Source organism: Notechis scutatus, chromosome 2 (assembly GCF_049901735.1).
Source record: "Notechis scutatus isolate UNSWTSFEM ecotype Mainland chromosome 2, rNotScu1.2, whole genome shotgun sequence".
NCBI lineage: Eukaryota > Metazoa > Chordata > Lepidosauria > Squamata > Elapidae > Notechis > Notechis scutatus.
In genome coordinates, this window is record NC_142010.1 from 31,890,021 (window position 1) to 31,906,515 (window position 16,495).

A 16,495-nucleotide genomic window follows, 5' to 3' on the forward strand; every position below is an offset into this window, starting at 1 on the left:
AACAGAGCACCAAAGATGATTAAAGGTCTGGAGACTAAAACATATGAAAAACAATTGCAGGAATTGGATATAAGTAGCAGTGTTCCGATATTTGAGGGGCTGCCACAAAGAAGAGGGGGGTCTTATCCTCCAAAGCACTTGAAGGCAAGACAAGAAAGCAATGCATGGAAACTGATCATGGAGAGAAGCAACCTACAACTAAGAAGAAATTTCCTAACAGTGAGAACAATTAACCGGTGGAATTACTCACCTTCAAAAGTGGTGGGTTCTCCAACACTGGAGGTTTTCAAAAAGAGACCGGACAGCCATTTGTCTGAAATGATATAGGGTCTCCTGCAGTGGTGGGATTCAAAAACTTTTACTACCGGTTCTGTGGGCGTAGCTTGGTGGGCTGGGTGGGCATGGCTTTTTTTTTTGCAGCCCCCACCCATTTTTGGGAGCTTCCTAGATTCAGAGGAGCCTCTGGGGGGCGTTTTTCCTCCCCTAAAGCTCCTCTAAGGCTCAGGAAGAAAAGGAACAGCATGGGAGGGTCATGCAGCACCCCCTCCAAGCTCCATTTTGGGAGCTTCCTAGCCTCAGAGGAGCCTTTGCGGGGCATTTTTGCTCCCCTAAGGCTCCTCTGGGGCTCTGGAAGGCAAAAAATGGAGGGGGGCCTGAGCTCCTCCCTCCATTTTTTGCCTTCCTGGGCTTCAGCAAGGGGAATCCTGGCATATCTACAGCCGATTGTTGGGAGGGGAAAAAAAATAAAGAAATACCTTAGGTGAATGGCAGGCAGGTGGGTAGGGTGAGTGAGCATCAGGCGGGAGGGCGACCGGGTGGGGGGCATGGCCAGCCAGAACTTACTACCAGTTTGGCGACCCACACCAAATTCTTGCTACCGGTTCGCCTGATCCGGTGCGAACCATTTGAATACCACCACTGGTCTCCTGCTTGAGCAAAGGGTTGGACTAGAAGATCTCCAAGGTCCCTTTCAATTTTGTTATTCTGTTTTATTACCAAACTAGGTAAGCGCTCATCAGAGGTTCAATCTCATATGGTCAACACATATAGTTGAAGAATATCTCCTCAGGAAATTTAAAGGCACCGAGGATGATCTCACTGCAGCCACAGCAGAAGCAGTGGATAGTAAGCTTTCTTAGATATCAAATCGTAATATCTATTCTATCCCATTGCAATTCTGTGGCTCTATATTATGGTGATTTTATTATGGTTTTATCTTAATTTAAAATATTCTTTCTTATATTGCATTGTCTACATATCTTCTATACCATATATATATTTGCTGACTTGCTGTTTAAACTAACCTTGTATATCAGTGATTGCATGACCTCTGTAGATGCCATACGCTAAATAAAAAATAAATGAAAACCTAGTTTGGTAATGGTGCTCTCTGAACTTGGCGATTTTCTTGCAGATGTTTCATTATCAAACTAGGTAGCTTCTGGTGAACCTCATCAGAAGTTACTGTCAACTCTCAAAATGACTTTAGCTAAAGCCGTATTCTTTTTTACTTCATTTTTAGGTTTCCATGCATATGGGGGGAGGAACTATGGGGTGTGAGATATTTTCCTCCCATGTGCCAGACATAACAGTGATAAGACCTGTGGGAATCAAGGTTGTCTCAACGAGAGCTCATAATAGCCAGAGGGAGTAGCTGATCAGACTGCCATCTACCTGGTTGGCTAACGTGACCTGTAACCACGAGGGAGGGATGTCTATTTCTTTTATAATAACAAAACATGGGAAATATTCAGAGTTGGCTTTGTCAACTCATAAAATATTTCTATGGTCTTTTTAGAGTTGCCAACAGAAAGGGATGGGGGAAAGGGGTTTGAAAGAGCAGTGCGGCAGCTTGGAAATCAAAAGTGCATTCCATACGTAGTTTTTCAGAGATAGTAACTGGGTGACTGAAGTTTCTGCCATGCGAAAATCTAACTGGAGAACATGATTGATGACTCTTGACTATGGATGTGTCTCATTGGAGAATATGAATTATGATACACCCAGGGGGTGGGGGAAAACCAGGGTCAAGGGTGACAATGAATTATGTGTCTCAGAGTCGGCTACACCCAGGCAGTGCTGGACATGTTAACTCCCAATAAATCCTTTGAAGTTTTTGGAAGTTTGGATCTAGACTCATGATTTAATTGGGATAACTGCCAGAATCCTGACAGCTTTCACATTTGAACATGCCAATATGATGTCCCCAATAAAACAGATCTTTGAGAAAAGCTTACAGCCTTAGTCCTGAATTGATTGGGGCCATTACTTGGAACCATGACAGTTACCTAGTTTGGTAATGAAACATCTACAAGAAAACCACCCAGCTGTGGAGCACCAAGGACACCACAGGTTCATGAAAACCTTTCCAGTTTGTCTCTGCCTCCAGGTATACCAAACAGAATCAAGGCAGAGTTATTTAGGTTTTTTTCCCCTCATGCTTCCCATTTTCCCAAGACTGACTTTTCAGTTTTCCTTCCTTGACAGATTCCTCCATCAAAGCTATTGCTACATACCTTTGCCACAAGCTGTATAACATTTCTCTGGTATTTAAACTAAACTCAGCGATGGCTTTTAACTGAATTCTTGAGCCATTTGATAATTGCATTGTGCTTGGCATTAAAGCTTGTTTGCCTATTTAGGTGGCCTTTAGTTGATTGGTTGCTATTTGAGTATTTGGCTAATGTACCATCCATTGTGTTTAAGTGCTTTCTTTCACATTTCACTTTTGTCAGGTTATTATTATTTTTTTGTATTATTATTGTTAGTGGCTTGGATCATCATTTTTATTTTTTCTTTCTTTTTTTAATATAAATTTTATTAAGTTTCCAAATTTTAAAAACATAAAATAAAACTTTATACATTGTTATCAACATCAAGACATCTCTTGCATCTCCTCACATTTTTCAGTATATGTATTTACTTACTCCTTTACCATTACATTTTACTCTTACTATAAATCAATATCTTTTATCCTTGCATATCAATCTTCTCCATGGTATATTCATTTTTATTTTTTCATGGAAGGAATGGAAGGAACACTGACCTTCATTACTGTGATTATATTTTCTTGGGAAAAATAGTAGATAGGGCTGAAAAAGGGGCTAGTCTAAAAGAGGCTCATTGGGAGAAAAAAAAAGTTATAACTTGACTTTAGAAAGGAAAATTCAAGAGCAGAACCATCTCCATCTTCTAATAATACTTAAAATTGAACAGTAGATGTAAATTTGCTTTGAAATGACAATTCAATCTCCTCTTTTTCTTATGAGATTAAAAAGGCTGGTGTGCAGTCAGTGATACTATTAGTACAGTAAAAGTTAAAGAACCAAAAGGACAAAAATGAGTTTTTAAAAAAGAAATATATCTAAAGAAACGCTTTCTGGAATAAAGGACCGTCTTTTTTCAAAGGAGACCTAGCCTTTGGAGTCACATAGCCTAGCTTCACTGAATGACAATGAACAGCTGGAGTGACACACACACACAAAGAAACTGTATTGACAGTTTATTCCTACTGAAACGTGCCATGTTGCTTTTCAGCCACTAGATGGCACTAATAAGCTTTTCAGTTTGTGCTGTGTTCCTCTCAATGTTTGAACTCATCTCAAGTAGTTATGTGGTCGTTTTCTTTATGACTGGGATTGCTGCTGGAACATTCTGTGCAGCACTGACTTTAGAGTGCTGTTGATCATTTAAAATCTATTGGGAGATTCAAGGAAAAGCATGCTATGATTCAGTGTCGTTAGCTTGTTGCACTACTTCTGAATTCAGGATTAATGCTTGTTTATTACATTTGAAAGGCACAGACCTTAAGATAGAAGGGTAATGCTGATTTGATTTAAAAAAAAATACTATGATTTATAATATGGTTTCTCTTGTATAAAAATACACTAAAATCAGTGATGGGATTCAAAAAATTTTACTACCAGTTCTGTGGGCATGGCTTGGTGGGTGTGGTGTGGCTTGGTGGGTATGGTATGGCTTGGTAGGTGTGGCAGGGAAAGATACTGCAAAATCCCCATTCCCTCCCACTCCTGGGGGAAGGTTACTATAAAATCCCATTCCTTCCCCACCCCACTAACCTACTTTCCAGCTCCATTCTCCTGTGCAGGGCAACAAAAGAAGACCCAGCCAATCAGCTGGCACTTAGAAGGCAGAGAATAGATGGGGGTGGGGCCAGTCAGAGATGGTACTTTCCGGTTCTCCAAACTATTCAAAATTTCCGCTACCAGTCCTCCAGAACTGGTCAGAACCTGCTGAATACCACCTCTGACTAAAATAACTTTTGAAGCTTGCTCCAATCAACCCATCCATCTAGGTCTATCAAATTTGGGCTGATGTAAGGCCCAACCCCAGAGATGACACAAGGCGATCCAATCAGGTCCAATTCTTTATTTGCTTATATCTAATGGATAGAAACCAAATCAAAGCTATAACCTTCTAACTTATTATATGTATCCTGAGAGATTCTAGGGGTTAGTTACCCTGAACCTCTTCCTTTCCCCCACCATCTAGTCTCTTGATTCGAGCCTCTCTCTGGGAAAGTTCTGTGCTGCAAAATTCCCCTCCATTGTTTCTCCAGATGGTCATCCCATCCCACAACTGCTAAAATATGGATGACCAATGAACATCAGCCAAGATTGTTCAAGCCTGACTTATAGGATTGTGTAAGAAGTGCCTTAGAAGTGAATAGGCAAGGGACATTAACATGGTTTTATAAATAGGCATGTTATATCTGAGCTGTACATCTCCAGATGATCAGTAGGTGGCAGCAAACATTACTGTTTTGTCTTTTTGCTGCCTCCTAGTGGTTTTTTAGAGTTTTCAGAGTCTGATTGCCCTACCTGCCTCTCCATTCATGTAAAGTGAGACCTTGCAATTATATTTGCATTCCTTTGTGCAATTTATTATCACTTTTTGAAATAAATGGATGAAACATAAGCAAAACGTATTGTGTGTGTACCGAAGGACTCTGTATATGATGCATATGATTGCTAATCCTATTAAAAAGAAAAGATAATGTTCAAATTGACTCCGAGATTTTTCTCAGGTTAAGGCATTGTTTCTCAACCTTGGTAACTTTAAGATATGGGGACTTCAACTCCCAAAATTCCCACCTAGCAACTGGCTGAGGAATTCTAGGAGTTGAAGTCCACATATCAAGAAGATGCCAAGTTTGAAAAACATTGGGCTAGGGAGTGAGCATAAATAATCAGTTTGAAATATTACTGGGTTGAAGCACTTTTAAATTCCATTTCAGATTCATCAGGCAGATAAAGAAACACCATAAAGTCTTCAAGCTTTGCTTTTTTTAACAATGAAATCTCAATCCTGCACAATGGATCACTTGGGTTCTATAACTTTCATCCCAATAATTTCTAGATGATGTGATCTTTATATCAAATCACTGTTAAGCAGTGCCATTGATATTTGAACAAAAAGATAAATAAAAAGGTAATTTGTTTGGAGAAATAGACATTAATGCTTTCCAGAGTACAAAAATATTAGAAGATAATTTTTATAGCTTATTTGCTTTTCACATATGACATCTATACTTATTTATGTTTATATTATTAAGCATTTATAATTTAGCAAACACTTTCCAAATACTTTACCAGAGTACTGTACTCCAAGTCTATTGATTGCTTATTACAATTCAGTTAAGAAAGTTCCTAACTCAATGTTAAAAATCAGAAAGTGTCGGAATAATTTGCCAAATGTTATTGACAATGTAACTGAATCTCAGAAGAAAACGTTTAATGCTTCCAAGATCCCTTGATATTAATCAGTCCTAAATGAGAAAAGATTGCCAAGCCAAGCAAATAAGTATATGAAAATTAAGTCCATAAGATTAAACAACCATTAAGTGTCATGTGTTGTTACTCCTGAAAAGTAAGATACATCGATCATTCCTCACAAAGTAAGCCCTCTCCTTATCAGTTAAACTTTACATCTGCTTTCTTTCTTTGCTTTTTAGTATTTTGATCACATTTTTCATATGAATCAATAGGGCGACACAGCTTTGAAAACAGGGGACGGGGGCTAATACAATTTTCTACTGAATGATAGAGTCCCTCTTTCCAGGTTAAAAAAATAATATGTTCGTGTCATTCTGAACGACTCAGAAATCACTCTGCTTGGGTCCGTGTCTGAATTTTGCAATTTAAGAGGGATCTAGACAAATCGATCTGGGATTAAGGGAGGGCAAGAAAGATAGTAACAATATAAAATCAAGCCTTGGAGGAAAGTTGCTTAGCCTGCTGAATGGAAGCATGAGCACATTCCTCAATTTTTTGGACAGAAGAGGGCAAATACAGAGTCTTTGGAAACTGAGCGCCAAGTGCACCAGAAAAATAAGAAAATAATATGAATTATAATGTCAACAACATTGATGAAGATATTACTAATACAATGCTAACTTTTTATCTCTGGCACCAGGGGGCAGAGTAAAATCTAGTGAACTTAAGCAATATGAAGATAGATTTTAATGAAAATTAGGAGGAAGGAGAAAATTACAGAAAGGGGGAGCAGTCGTTTGGCAACGTAACAGCAAAGCAAATCTAAACAGAAATTTTCAAGCAAAGGCTGCCAGGCATTGAGAGGCTGACTTAAAATGTTTTACTTTGGAACTTTTTGCATACAAAAGAAAAGGCAAGAAAAGGTAATATGCAACACTGCTATCCAAACCCAGATATTTGGGGGCAATCTAATTATGGGCTGGAAGCAGAGACCTATCCCTATTTTTCCTTTCAGGTTAGCTACCTAGGGAATTCCAGATCTACTTTTTTTTTTTTAAATCTCCAGAGCAAGAAAGCAAGGCTGAGATTTAGAAATGAAGTGCAGAAATGAAGGACAAAACTGATCATGCATATCCAACATGAAGAAGAACACGAAGAAGAAGAGGGCAGGCTTATACGGTTTGGGATGATGAGCAAATCCTTTCACTTATTCCAAATGCAAGACAGGTAAGGAAATCTGTTATCAGCCTTGCTGGACGATTCTATAGAAGCGGCTTGCCAGGTACAAGTACAAAAGCACAATCAGTTCTTGTCCAGTTGCCAAAAAGTACATTAGGAGGTAGTACACTCTGCCTCCAAAGACACCAAACGCAATGCCAGTGAAACAACAGGACACCAGGAAAATACAGACCAGGTTATACAGCCTTGCAGCCTTTGTTACTTGATTTTCTTTGGCTGTGAAAGCCTATACGGGTATTTTAATTTCAGAGAGTGCTTGAAGGATTTTTGATCTACAGACAGGGATTCTGTTAAGACTTGCGCTATTAAATGGTTTGAAATAGTTAAAGAGGGGGCACTTTTAAATGCAGGGTGCAGGAGCCTACATCTGCTTATTTTTTTTTTCATTGTTCATTTTTTTCCTCTTCCCCTGGCATATATTCTTTCCCTTTCACATGCTATGAAGGAATAGATCCAGTGGAAATAGTTATTAGGAACTGAAGCTGAGGGAAGACTCTAAAGTGAAGCCAAAAAAAAAAAAAAACTCTATATAATAAGCAAAAGCTACTGTAATTGGATTTTTTTTTTTTTGCTTTAAAGCACAACCCCCCCCAAATAATAATTCAGATAATAAAGAGAATGCCTCCTGAAGTGGAAGCAGTATTTGACACTGTGGAAATAGTTTTTCCCTAAGCTCAACATCAAGAACTGTAGGTTATCCTCAACTTATGACTGCAATCGAGATGAGAACATCTATTACCAAGCAAGGTGGTTCTTAAGTGAATCATACCCAATTTTATGACATGTTTTAGTATGGCTAAATGAATTATTCTGGTTCAATCAGTCACATGGTTCTGAAATAGAATAGAATAGAATAACAGAGTTGGAAGGGATCTTGAAGGTCTTCTAGTCTAACCCCCTGCTTAGGCAGGAAACCCTACACCACTTCAGACAAATGATTGTCCAATCTCTTCTGAGGCAGGTGGGTAGTAATTGTTTTTTCTGCAGTCCTAATTATCCTCAGACACAGACTTCAGAGGATAATTAGGACTGCAGAAAAAACAATTACTACCCACCTACCTTCAATTGAGGACCTGTATACTGCACGAGTCAAAAAGACGGCTGTGAAAATATTTACAGACCCCTCACATCCCAGACATAAACTGTTTCAACTCCTTCCCTCAAAACAACGCTATAGAGCACCGCACACCAGAACAACTAGACACAAGAACAGTTTTTCCCCGAAAGCCATCACTCTGCTAAACAAATAATTCCCTCAACACTGTTCAACTATTTACAAAGTGTACACTATTACTGCTAATCTTCTTATCACTCCTTATCACCCATCCCCTCCTACTTGACTGTTTCCTAGTATGATTTGATTGTTGATTGTACCCTATGACTATCATTAAGTGTTGTACGTTATGATTCTTGATTCTTAATGAATGTACCTTTTCTTTATGTATACTGAGAGTATTTACACCAAGACAAATTCCTTGTGTGTTCAATCACACTTGGCCAATAAAGTATTCTAACGATGTTCTAATGATGTTCTAAAACTTCCATTGTTGGAGCATTTACAACTTCTGGAGGCAAGTTGTTCCATTGATTAATTGTTCTAACTGTCAGGAAATGTCTCCTTAGCTCTAGGTTGCTTCTCTCCTTGATTCGTTTCCACCCATTGCTTCTTGTCCTGCCCTCAGATGCTTTGGAGAATAGTTTGACTCCCTCTTCTTTGTGGCAGCCCCTGAGATATCTGGTATCATGTCTCCCCTAGTCTTCTTTTCATTAAGCCAGACATACCCAGTTCCAGCAATTGGAACAGTTCCAGTTCCCAGTTTCCTATATTTTAGCCTCCAGTCCTCTAATCATCTTGGTTGCTCTTCTCTGCACTCTTTCTAGAGTCTCAATATCTTTTTTACATTGTGGCGACCAAAACTGGATGCAGCATTCCAAGTGTGATCTTCTTAACTGAATCCAACTTTCTCCACTGATTTTGATGATCAGAAGCCAGCTGAACCACAAATAGAGATCATGTGACCCCGAGATATTGCAATAGTCATAAACACACACATCTATTGCCAAGTGCCAGAATTTTAATTACGTTGACCACAGGAATGCTGCCATGGTTGAAAACATGAGGACAGATCTTAAGTCAACTTTTTTCAGTGCTGTTGTAACTTTGAACAGTTGCTAAACAAATGGTTGTAAGTCTTCCTATATATCCAAAAAAACAAAACAAAAAAAAACCACCAAACCAATGGGAGCTAACAGGGCCTAGCTGTGTTTCAAAACCAAAACTCTTACGAAACACACTTTCCTTCCAATTCCAAAAGAAATCTCTATTTTCTCTTCGGAAAATATAAATGCTATGTAAATCAACCGTGCCAGACCCCCATTGAAGCTTCTAGCCTTGTCTGTTTGCCTTTCTAAACCTATCTGTTGCTCACAAAGAGACCTCCTGAGAAACAGGATAGACCCCACTCTCATGCCTTTTCATTCTGCAGAATCCCAGATGTTTTATGATACTTTGAATTCCCAGGCAGATGGAGCACTTAAAGATTAAACAGAGGAGACGTGGAAAAGGGGAGGGGGGAACCCAGATGTATGGTAATCCTAGATTGTATTAGATGGCACACTGTGCCTTTTGCACACTGCAAGGTGAATTTGGGAAAGCAAGACTTGCAATAAATCACACATGTACACCAAAATTATAGCAACCTCTTGAACCTCCTGAATATTTAATGAATAAATTGTAACTAGAGACATAGCAATGAGGCACATCGTGCCAGATTAGGGATGGATCAAATAGCCATGTGAGATTTCACTCCATTTTTCATGTTTGTAAATTGAAGTTTGGCTCATTTGTATGAAATTGAATGAAAATCTATGTGGATTATCATATTGTTACCTTCTTGTATATACCATTGTACAGTATATGCATTATTGTAATGTACACATATTTCCTATTCCATCATCTAAGGTCTATTATTTTTCACTGACATATACTTTCTGGATATATTTTCAGGGGTGGGCTGCTGGGGGTTTGCAGGGGTTTGGGAGATCCTCTAGCTAAGTTTCTGCCAGTTTGGAGAACCCCTAAATCCCACTCCTGGCTGGCCCCACCCACTCTGCCCCGCTCCTCCCAGGAGTCCCCACAAGGCCCATTTTGGATGCAGCTAAGTGCAAGGTGCACACGGAGAATCAGGGAGGGCAAAAATGGGCATCCTGGAAGTTTGGGAAGGCCAGAAATAGGCCAGTTTCTGGCTTCCAGAGGCCTCCGGAGAGAGAGGGCAAAAATGACCCCCTGCCATGGTGCAGGTGGCTGACTAGGCCATGCCCACAATGGCCATGTCCACCTAGCAAGTGGGCAGGGAACCCGTTGCTAACATTTTTGAAACACACCCCTGTATATTTTTAATTGAAAGACTACATAACCAAAACTTTAAGAGTCCAAATATTAAAAAATAATCTATTTTCATTTCAGATGGAAGTCTGAATTAGCAAGTTCATTTTAAAATGCGATCCAATTGAATCCCTTTCCTCCTATTTCTCATAACAATACCTGATAAATTTAACTGATTCTGGAGCATAGGATAATTTTATCTGAAATCTGAAAGTCTGCCGCAGGTTTGATTTGTAGAATTCAGTTAAAACAAAATGTCTTTACACAACATACAATTACTAAATCTATTAAACTGGCATATTTGAACATTTCCTATTCAAACAATTAACTAAAATGCTGTCAAGAATACAGATGACTTAATTTTACATTTAAAACCAAATCAGGAATATGTATAACACTATATCAGGCAAGCTGAATGTCATTACAAGAACATTGAACCTATCTTGTTGCAAGACGTATAATTATTGAATTATTTTTTCCTCAGAATGTTTTCACATTTCAGTGGGGCAGAATGCACTAGGAGCTGCCCTACTAACTCTTGTCTAAACAGGTTATTGATGTGCAGGAGAAATTATAACTGGGATTTATCTGAAGACTCCAAAATTATTCTTTACTCCATTATGTTAATGTGTGGGGGTGAAGAACAGCAAAATCTGACACTGAAATAGAAGAAAATGACTAGGCTAGGAATAATACTTATTGTGTTTATGGCAAACTGGATTGGTTGGAAGATTTAAGCAGGATAGGAGCAGTTATTTATAGTCACCGTTAAAAATTTAGCTGCAATCTGAGGATTTTCATCTGCAAGTAAAATAAATGTTTATGTGCTCAGATGTATTTTTTCCTTGTTTAGATTTTAAAATAGGCCAGATAACTTCTTGCCAAAGACTCTAATAACATTCACAATATAATACTTTTTTTCTTTTTAAATGTTTAAATATGGTTATAAAGTCAAGGTTTTCAGCAACATATCAGTAAATTGGGATTTTAAGTACATCATGTAATATTTATGAAACATTTTACTTGCTAAATTGTTATGTCTAATACCAAGTTTAGATTGCATTTGTATCTTGTTTTTGGTCTTTTGGCCATAAATAAAATTGATTGAAGTTTGGAGTAGTTATTTCTGGACCAAAATAGTTACAGCATACTTAAGATGGACGTGTACATTTTGTTAAGCCATACAACAAGCACATTTGGGTGTGGTGTGGTATTCTGAATGAACTCGCTCACTGAGCTTTATAAATCCTGCTTTATGGCTTAATAAATTGTAGGAGGCCAGCAAGTCTGGTTTATAAACATGGTTTATAGCTTAGCGTGTTTTGTGAATCAGCCACTGTGATTTATTCAGCAATCTATCAGCTAAATAAACTAGGCTAAGCATGATGTGTGAACCCAACTCAATCACTGCTTTTTTTCAGAATGAAAAGATGGCAGTTTGTGATTTGTTCATTCAGAATTAAGACTGTGTAGGATATATTTTTAGCATGATAGTCGAAATTGTGTAAATATCTTTTCAGTCTCTTTCCCCTTAGACAAAAGTATTTTTTAAAAAATGAGTTCAGTGATCCTGTCTATGGAGTTTCTCAGTCATCCAGGTCATGGTTGTCTCAAAGGTGGTTTTTAAAGAGGCAATTGGACTTTCTTATTTTTTTTCTTTGAAAACGTTTCGCTTCTCATCCAAGGAGCTTCTTCAGCTCTGACTGGATGGTGGGGAATGGAAGTATTTATATGGAAGTCAGAGGTGAAGAAGCTTCTTGGATGAGAAGCAAAATGTCTTCAAAGAATAACTAGAAAGTCCAATTACCTCTTGAAAAAGCACCTTTAAGTTCAGTGATCCTGATTTCAAATTTTTTTGGTCAGAACTGCAAGTAACAGGCCAGTTTTTCCTTGTTTTCCCCAAGATTAATGGTTTTTAAAATAAGGATAATTAATGAACTTATCTAAATGTGTTAGATATTATGATGGTTGGTTAATTGATATGCCAAGGGAAACCAAACAAATTTTATTTTATTTTATTTTATTTTATTTATTTGCCGCCTATTCACCCATGGCGACTTGAGGCGGCTTACACAATGTAAAATCATATTTAAATCAAAAAATAAAAATAAAAACAATAAAAACTAACAAAAAGAATCAAATAAATTAGTGAAGTACAATAGAACAAAATTTGGGAAACACCCCCCCCCAAAAAAAACCCACAGAAATTCAAAAACCAACTCCCATTCCCCTCTCTGACGACAGCAGATCACACTAGGCACCTGATGGGCTCCATCCCTCTCTGGGTTCCCCAGGCCTGTTGGCAAAACCAGGTCTTCAGTACCTTTCAGAAGAGAGCTAGAATGGGGGCCATTTTAATCTCTGGGGGAATGATGTTCCAGAGAGATGGAGCCACCACGGAGAAGGCCCTTCTTCTGGGTCCCACCAGGTATATCTCCCTCAGAGGTGGGACTCACAACATTCCCTGCCTCCTCGCTCTAATGGGTCGGGTGGATGTGACTGACAAGAGATGTTTCTTTAGATAACCCGGATTAATGGTTTTTAAAATAAAAGATAATTAATGAACTTATCTAAATGTGTTAGATATTACGCTGGTTGGTTAATTGATATGCCAAGGGAAACCAGATAAATTTTGTTATAGTTACTCCAGGATATGCATCCAGCCAAGGGTACCACTCTTCACTTATTCCAACATGTTTTCACAAAGATGTTTCTTTAGATAACCCGAATTAATGGTTTTTAAAATAAATATAATTAATGAACTTATCTAAATGTGTTAGATATTACGATGGTTGGTTAATTGATATGCCAAGGGAAACCAAATAAATTTTGTTATAGTTACTCCAGGATATGCATCCAGCCAAGGGTACCACTCTTCACTTATTCCAACATGTTTTCACAAAGATGTTTCTTTAGATAACCTGAATTAATGGTTTTTAAAATAAAGATAATTAATGAACTTATCTAAATGTGTTAGATATTACGATGGTTGGTTAATTGATATGCCAAGGGAAACCAAATAAATTTTGTTATAGTTACTCCAGGATATGCATCCAGTCAAAGGTATCACTCTTCACTTATTCCAACATGTTTTCACAAAGTTGTAGTGAGTGAGTTGGGCTGCCATATAAATTTTCTTAATAAATAATAAATGAAATCTGCCTAGTGGAGGTCAGGGTCTGGCACTAGCTGATACCCCAGGGTAGCAATAGCAAGGTGGCTATAGTTATCAAAGTAACCTTGTGGGCATCTAGGGGTCTTGCTCCTTAGATTGCCAGGTACATTTCTGAAATAAAGGAGGAAATATGATGGAGGCGAAGATGGACACTTACGTTGGTTTGGATGCCTCAGCCTGGTCAGTCTGTAGTTTTTCTCCTCCTTCCACTTCCATAGTGCAATATACAATCCGGTTGGGTGCTAAGGATTTGAGACCCTGAACTTCCATGATGACAACCTAAAGAAGAGGGAAGGAGGGAAAGGGAGAGAAAGAGAGAATAAATGTTCTTTATTCAGGAATCAATTCCAGAATCAAGCAAAAGTTATAATGCTTTGAGGAAAGCTTCTAAAAATCTACCATATAGGAGTATAGGGATAAATTGGAAGGTTGTGGCATTTATTGTTGTTGTTTGAAATTAGAATCCTCACATTAACCAAAAACATTGGGAAGAGGCAACCTCTTCCCCTTTAAGAGCTTGTTAGGCTCCTTATCCCACTGAAATGTTAATTTTATTTAATTAAATATTTAATTAATTCAAACATTTTCCTTGAAATGCAAGAACAACTGGCCTCCAGCTTTATCTTTGGCTCTTCGTCAGGTAGCTCAAGTATAGCACTTGCTTGCCATCCCAGAGATCCTAACTTCAGTCTCCAGCATCTCTAAGAAAGCATGGGGGGAAAAAACCTCCTGTCTGAACCCCATGAGTCAGTGGGAAACAACCTGTCAATTAAGAACTTGAGAAACTCACTTATCAGCCCGTGAAAAGCCTTTCCTGCCTTGCTTGTGAGTTGCTCGGGGTCTCTTACCCCTGTAGGTGTTCCCAGACCAAGCTATCCACCTACCATTTTTCATATTAAAAATCCATGCAATGGTTAAACATGGTGGTAGCTTGGCTCAGGGTTTACAGATGGACCAAGGATAAGTTAGCTGTCTGTATTCCTCCCAAATGCTAAAAATATAAAAAAATATCAATTCCCTTTTAAGTTCTGATTGCCAAGACATAGATCACTGAGCTTATTTAAAATTACATTCATGTTACCCAAATTTTACAACATTTATTTTACAATACACCTTTCTATTTACTTGATGAAAACTAGATGTTACCTCCAGGGAGAAAGATAGCACAACATCTGATTTGGAGAGCTGGTTTTCGTTCTCCTCTCCCATGTCAATGATGGAAGTGTTGTGGCTGCGTTTTAGTTTTTGTAACTTGAACTCGGAGCCCCCTTTGGACACTGGCATGCTTTCCAGGTTTGCCATAAGTAAATTGACCGATGACTTCAACTCTTCAATGAACATGTTTTCCATCTCTTTGGACACAAATTTAGGAAATTTACGCTCCTGTGATGGAAAGTAAAGTACAAAACAAACAAACAAGAATATATGATTGACAGAATTGCATATATTTATACATACTGAATTCAATTCTCCAATAGGCATTTGTAATGGCAAGGTGGAAGACTATTGTTTATTTTGAGGCCTTTAGTGACTTCTTGACTTCGCCTACATATTAAGAAAAGTTTAGATAATTGCTGTACTGTCATCTCTTCTAACCATCTTTTTATCTTTGAGCAATATTTTTTTGCTGTTGGACAGGTCCACTACATATGATAGTAGGATCCCAGTACCTGTTTACATTTCCAGCACTCTGGTGACATATTTGGAAATATTTTTGCCATTCTTGCTGGTGGCAAGTGCCATCTATAAAACATTTTGTACAAGTTTTCTTTATAAGCTGTTGACATCATTAATTTGTAATTTCTTTCCCACAATTTTTGCCAATTATCTAATTCTACAGTGTACCCAAAGTTTTTTGCCCATACTATTGTAATTTCTTTTACACATTCTTCTTCCAAATACAGGTATATAGATATAAGAATATATATTGTAAGCAATATCACTGTTGGACTGTATGTGACTATAGATTAAATGTATTGAGTGATAAATGTATAAAGCATTATGGTACAACTATGAAAACAATAGTTATAATTATGAAGTATAATACTATGTACTTAAAAGAGACTACACTTTATGACTACGAGAATGATGATTATAACCAGGGTGTATAATACGATATAAATCTAAAAAGAACCTGATGTAGCCAGTATATGGTATTCAGCTTTGTTCGGGTATTTTCCCATGTCATTATAGTTGTGCTTTTAAAGTTGTAGCAACGTTTCGGCAGAATCTCATCTGCCATCATCAGGCTTCTGTACTGAGTTCGTCTGTGAGTCAGACTTTTACAGTTGTTTCAGTTTTAAATTTGGGGCTAGCCTACTGCTATGTCAGAATGGTTTTTTCTTCATCCTGATTGGTTGGGAGTCTTGGTCTGTGTTTATTGGTCTTGGAGTTTGCTGTGTTCTGCTTGATTGGTGTTTCTAATATCTTCTGTCTGTTTTGTGGCTTTTTTTGTCTTGATTGGCTGGCAACATTGTGTTCCTGTATTGGAGGCTTTTAGTGCAGCTTGGCTCTGAGTAAATGGGCGGCTATCATTTATTAGGAAGCTAGGTTTCATCTGGGTGCCTGGTTGGGGTGTGTTTGAGCTGGAGGTATCAGGGGGGATGTGTTTGTGCCCAGGTGTTTGCCTGGCTTGTGGTGTGGAGATTTTTTAGTTTGTGAGTGCAGGCTTCCAAATAATTGACAGTCTGGTGGAATCATCTCTTCTATTCTATATTATTATTATATTATATTATATTATATTATATTATATTATATTATATTATATTATATTATATTATATTATATTATATTATATTATATTATATTATATTATATTATATTATATTATATTATATTATATTATATTATATTATATTGCTGACCTGCTTGTTTTTAATTATTGTTTACTGAACAAAGAGAAGGGGGAAATCTTCATGTAGCTTCAAAGCTGTGAAAGTCTCAATTCCCATCCCAGAGTCA

The 16,495-nt window shown here is 37.8% G+C and overlaps 1 protein-coding gene across 21 annotated transcripts in view; it reads right to left on the reverse strand.

Moving 5' to 3' along the window:
• The window catches only part of CADPS (calcium dependent secretion activator), a 454,502-nt gene that overhangs the window by 228,562 nt on the left and 209,445 nt on the right, over positions 1–16,495 (reverse strand). For all 21 annotated transcript variants that reach the window (XM_026679552.2, XM_087954541.1, XM_026679537.2 and 18 more), the window contains exons 5-6: positions 14,681–14,917; positions 13,692–13,813 (exon numbers count right to left, since the gene is read on the reverse strand). In XM_026679552.2, coding sequence (XP_026535337.1) covers positions 13,692–13,813; positions 14,681–14,917 — 359 coding nt within the window. The remainder of the gene's footprint in view (positions 1–13,691; positions 13,814–14,680; positions 14,918–16,495) is intronic.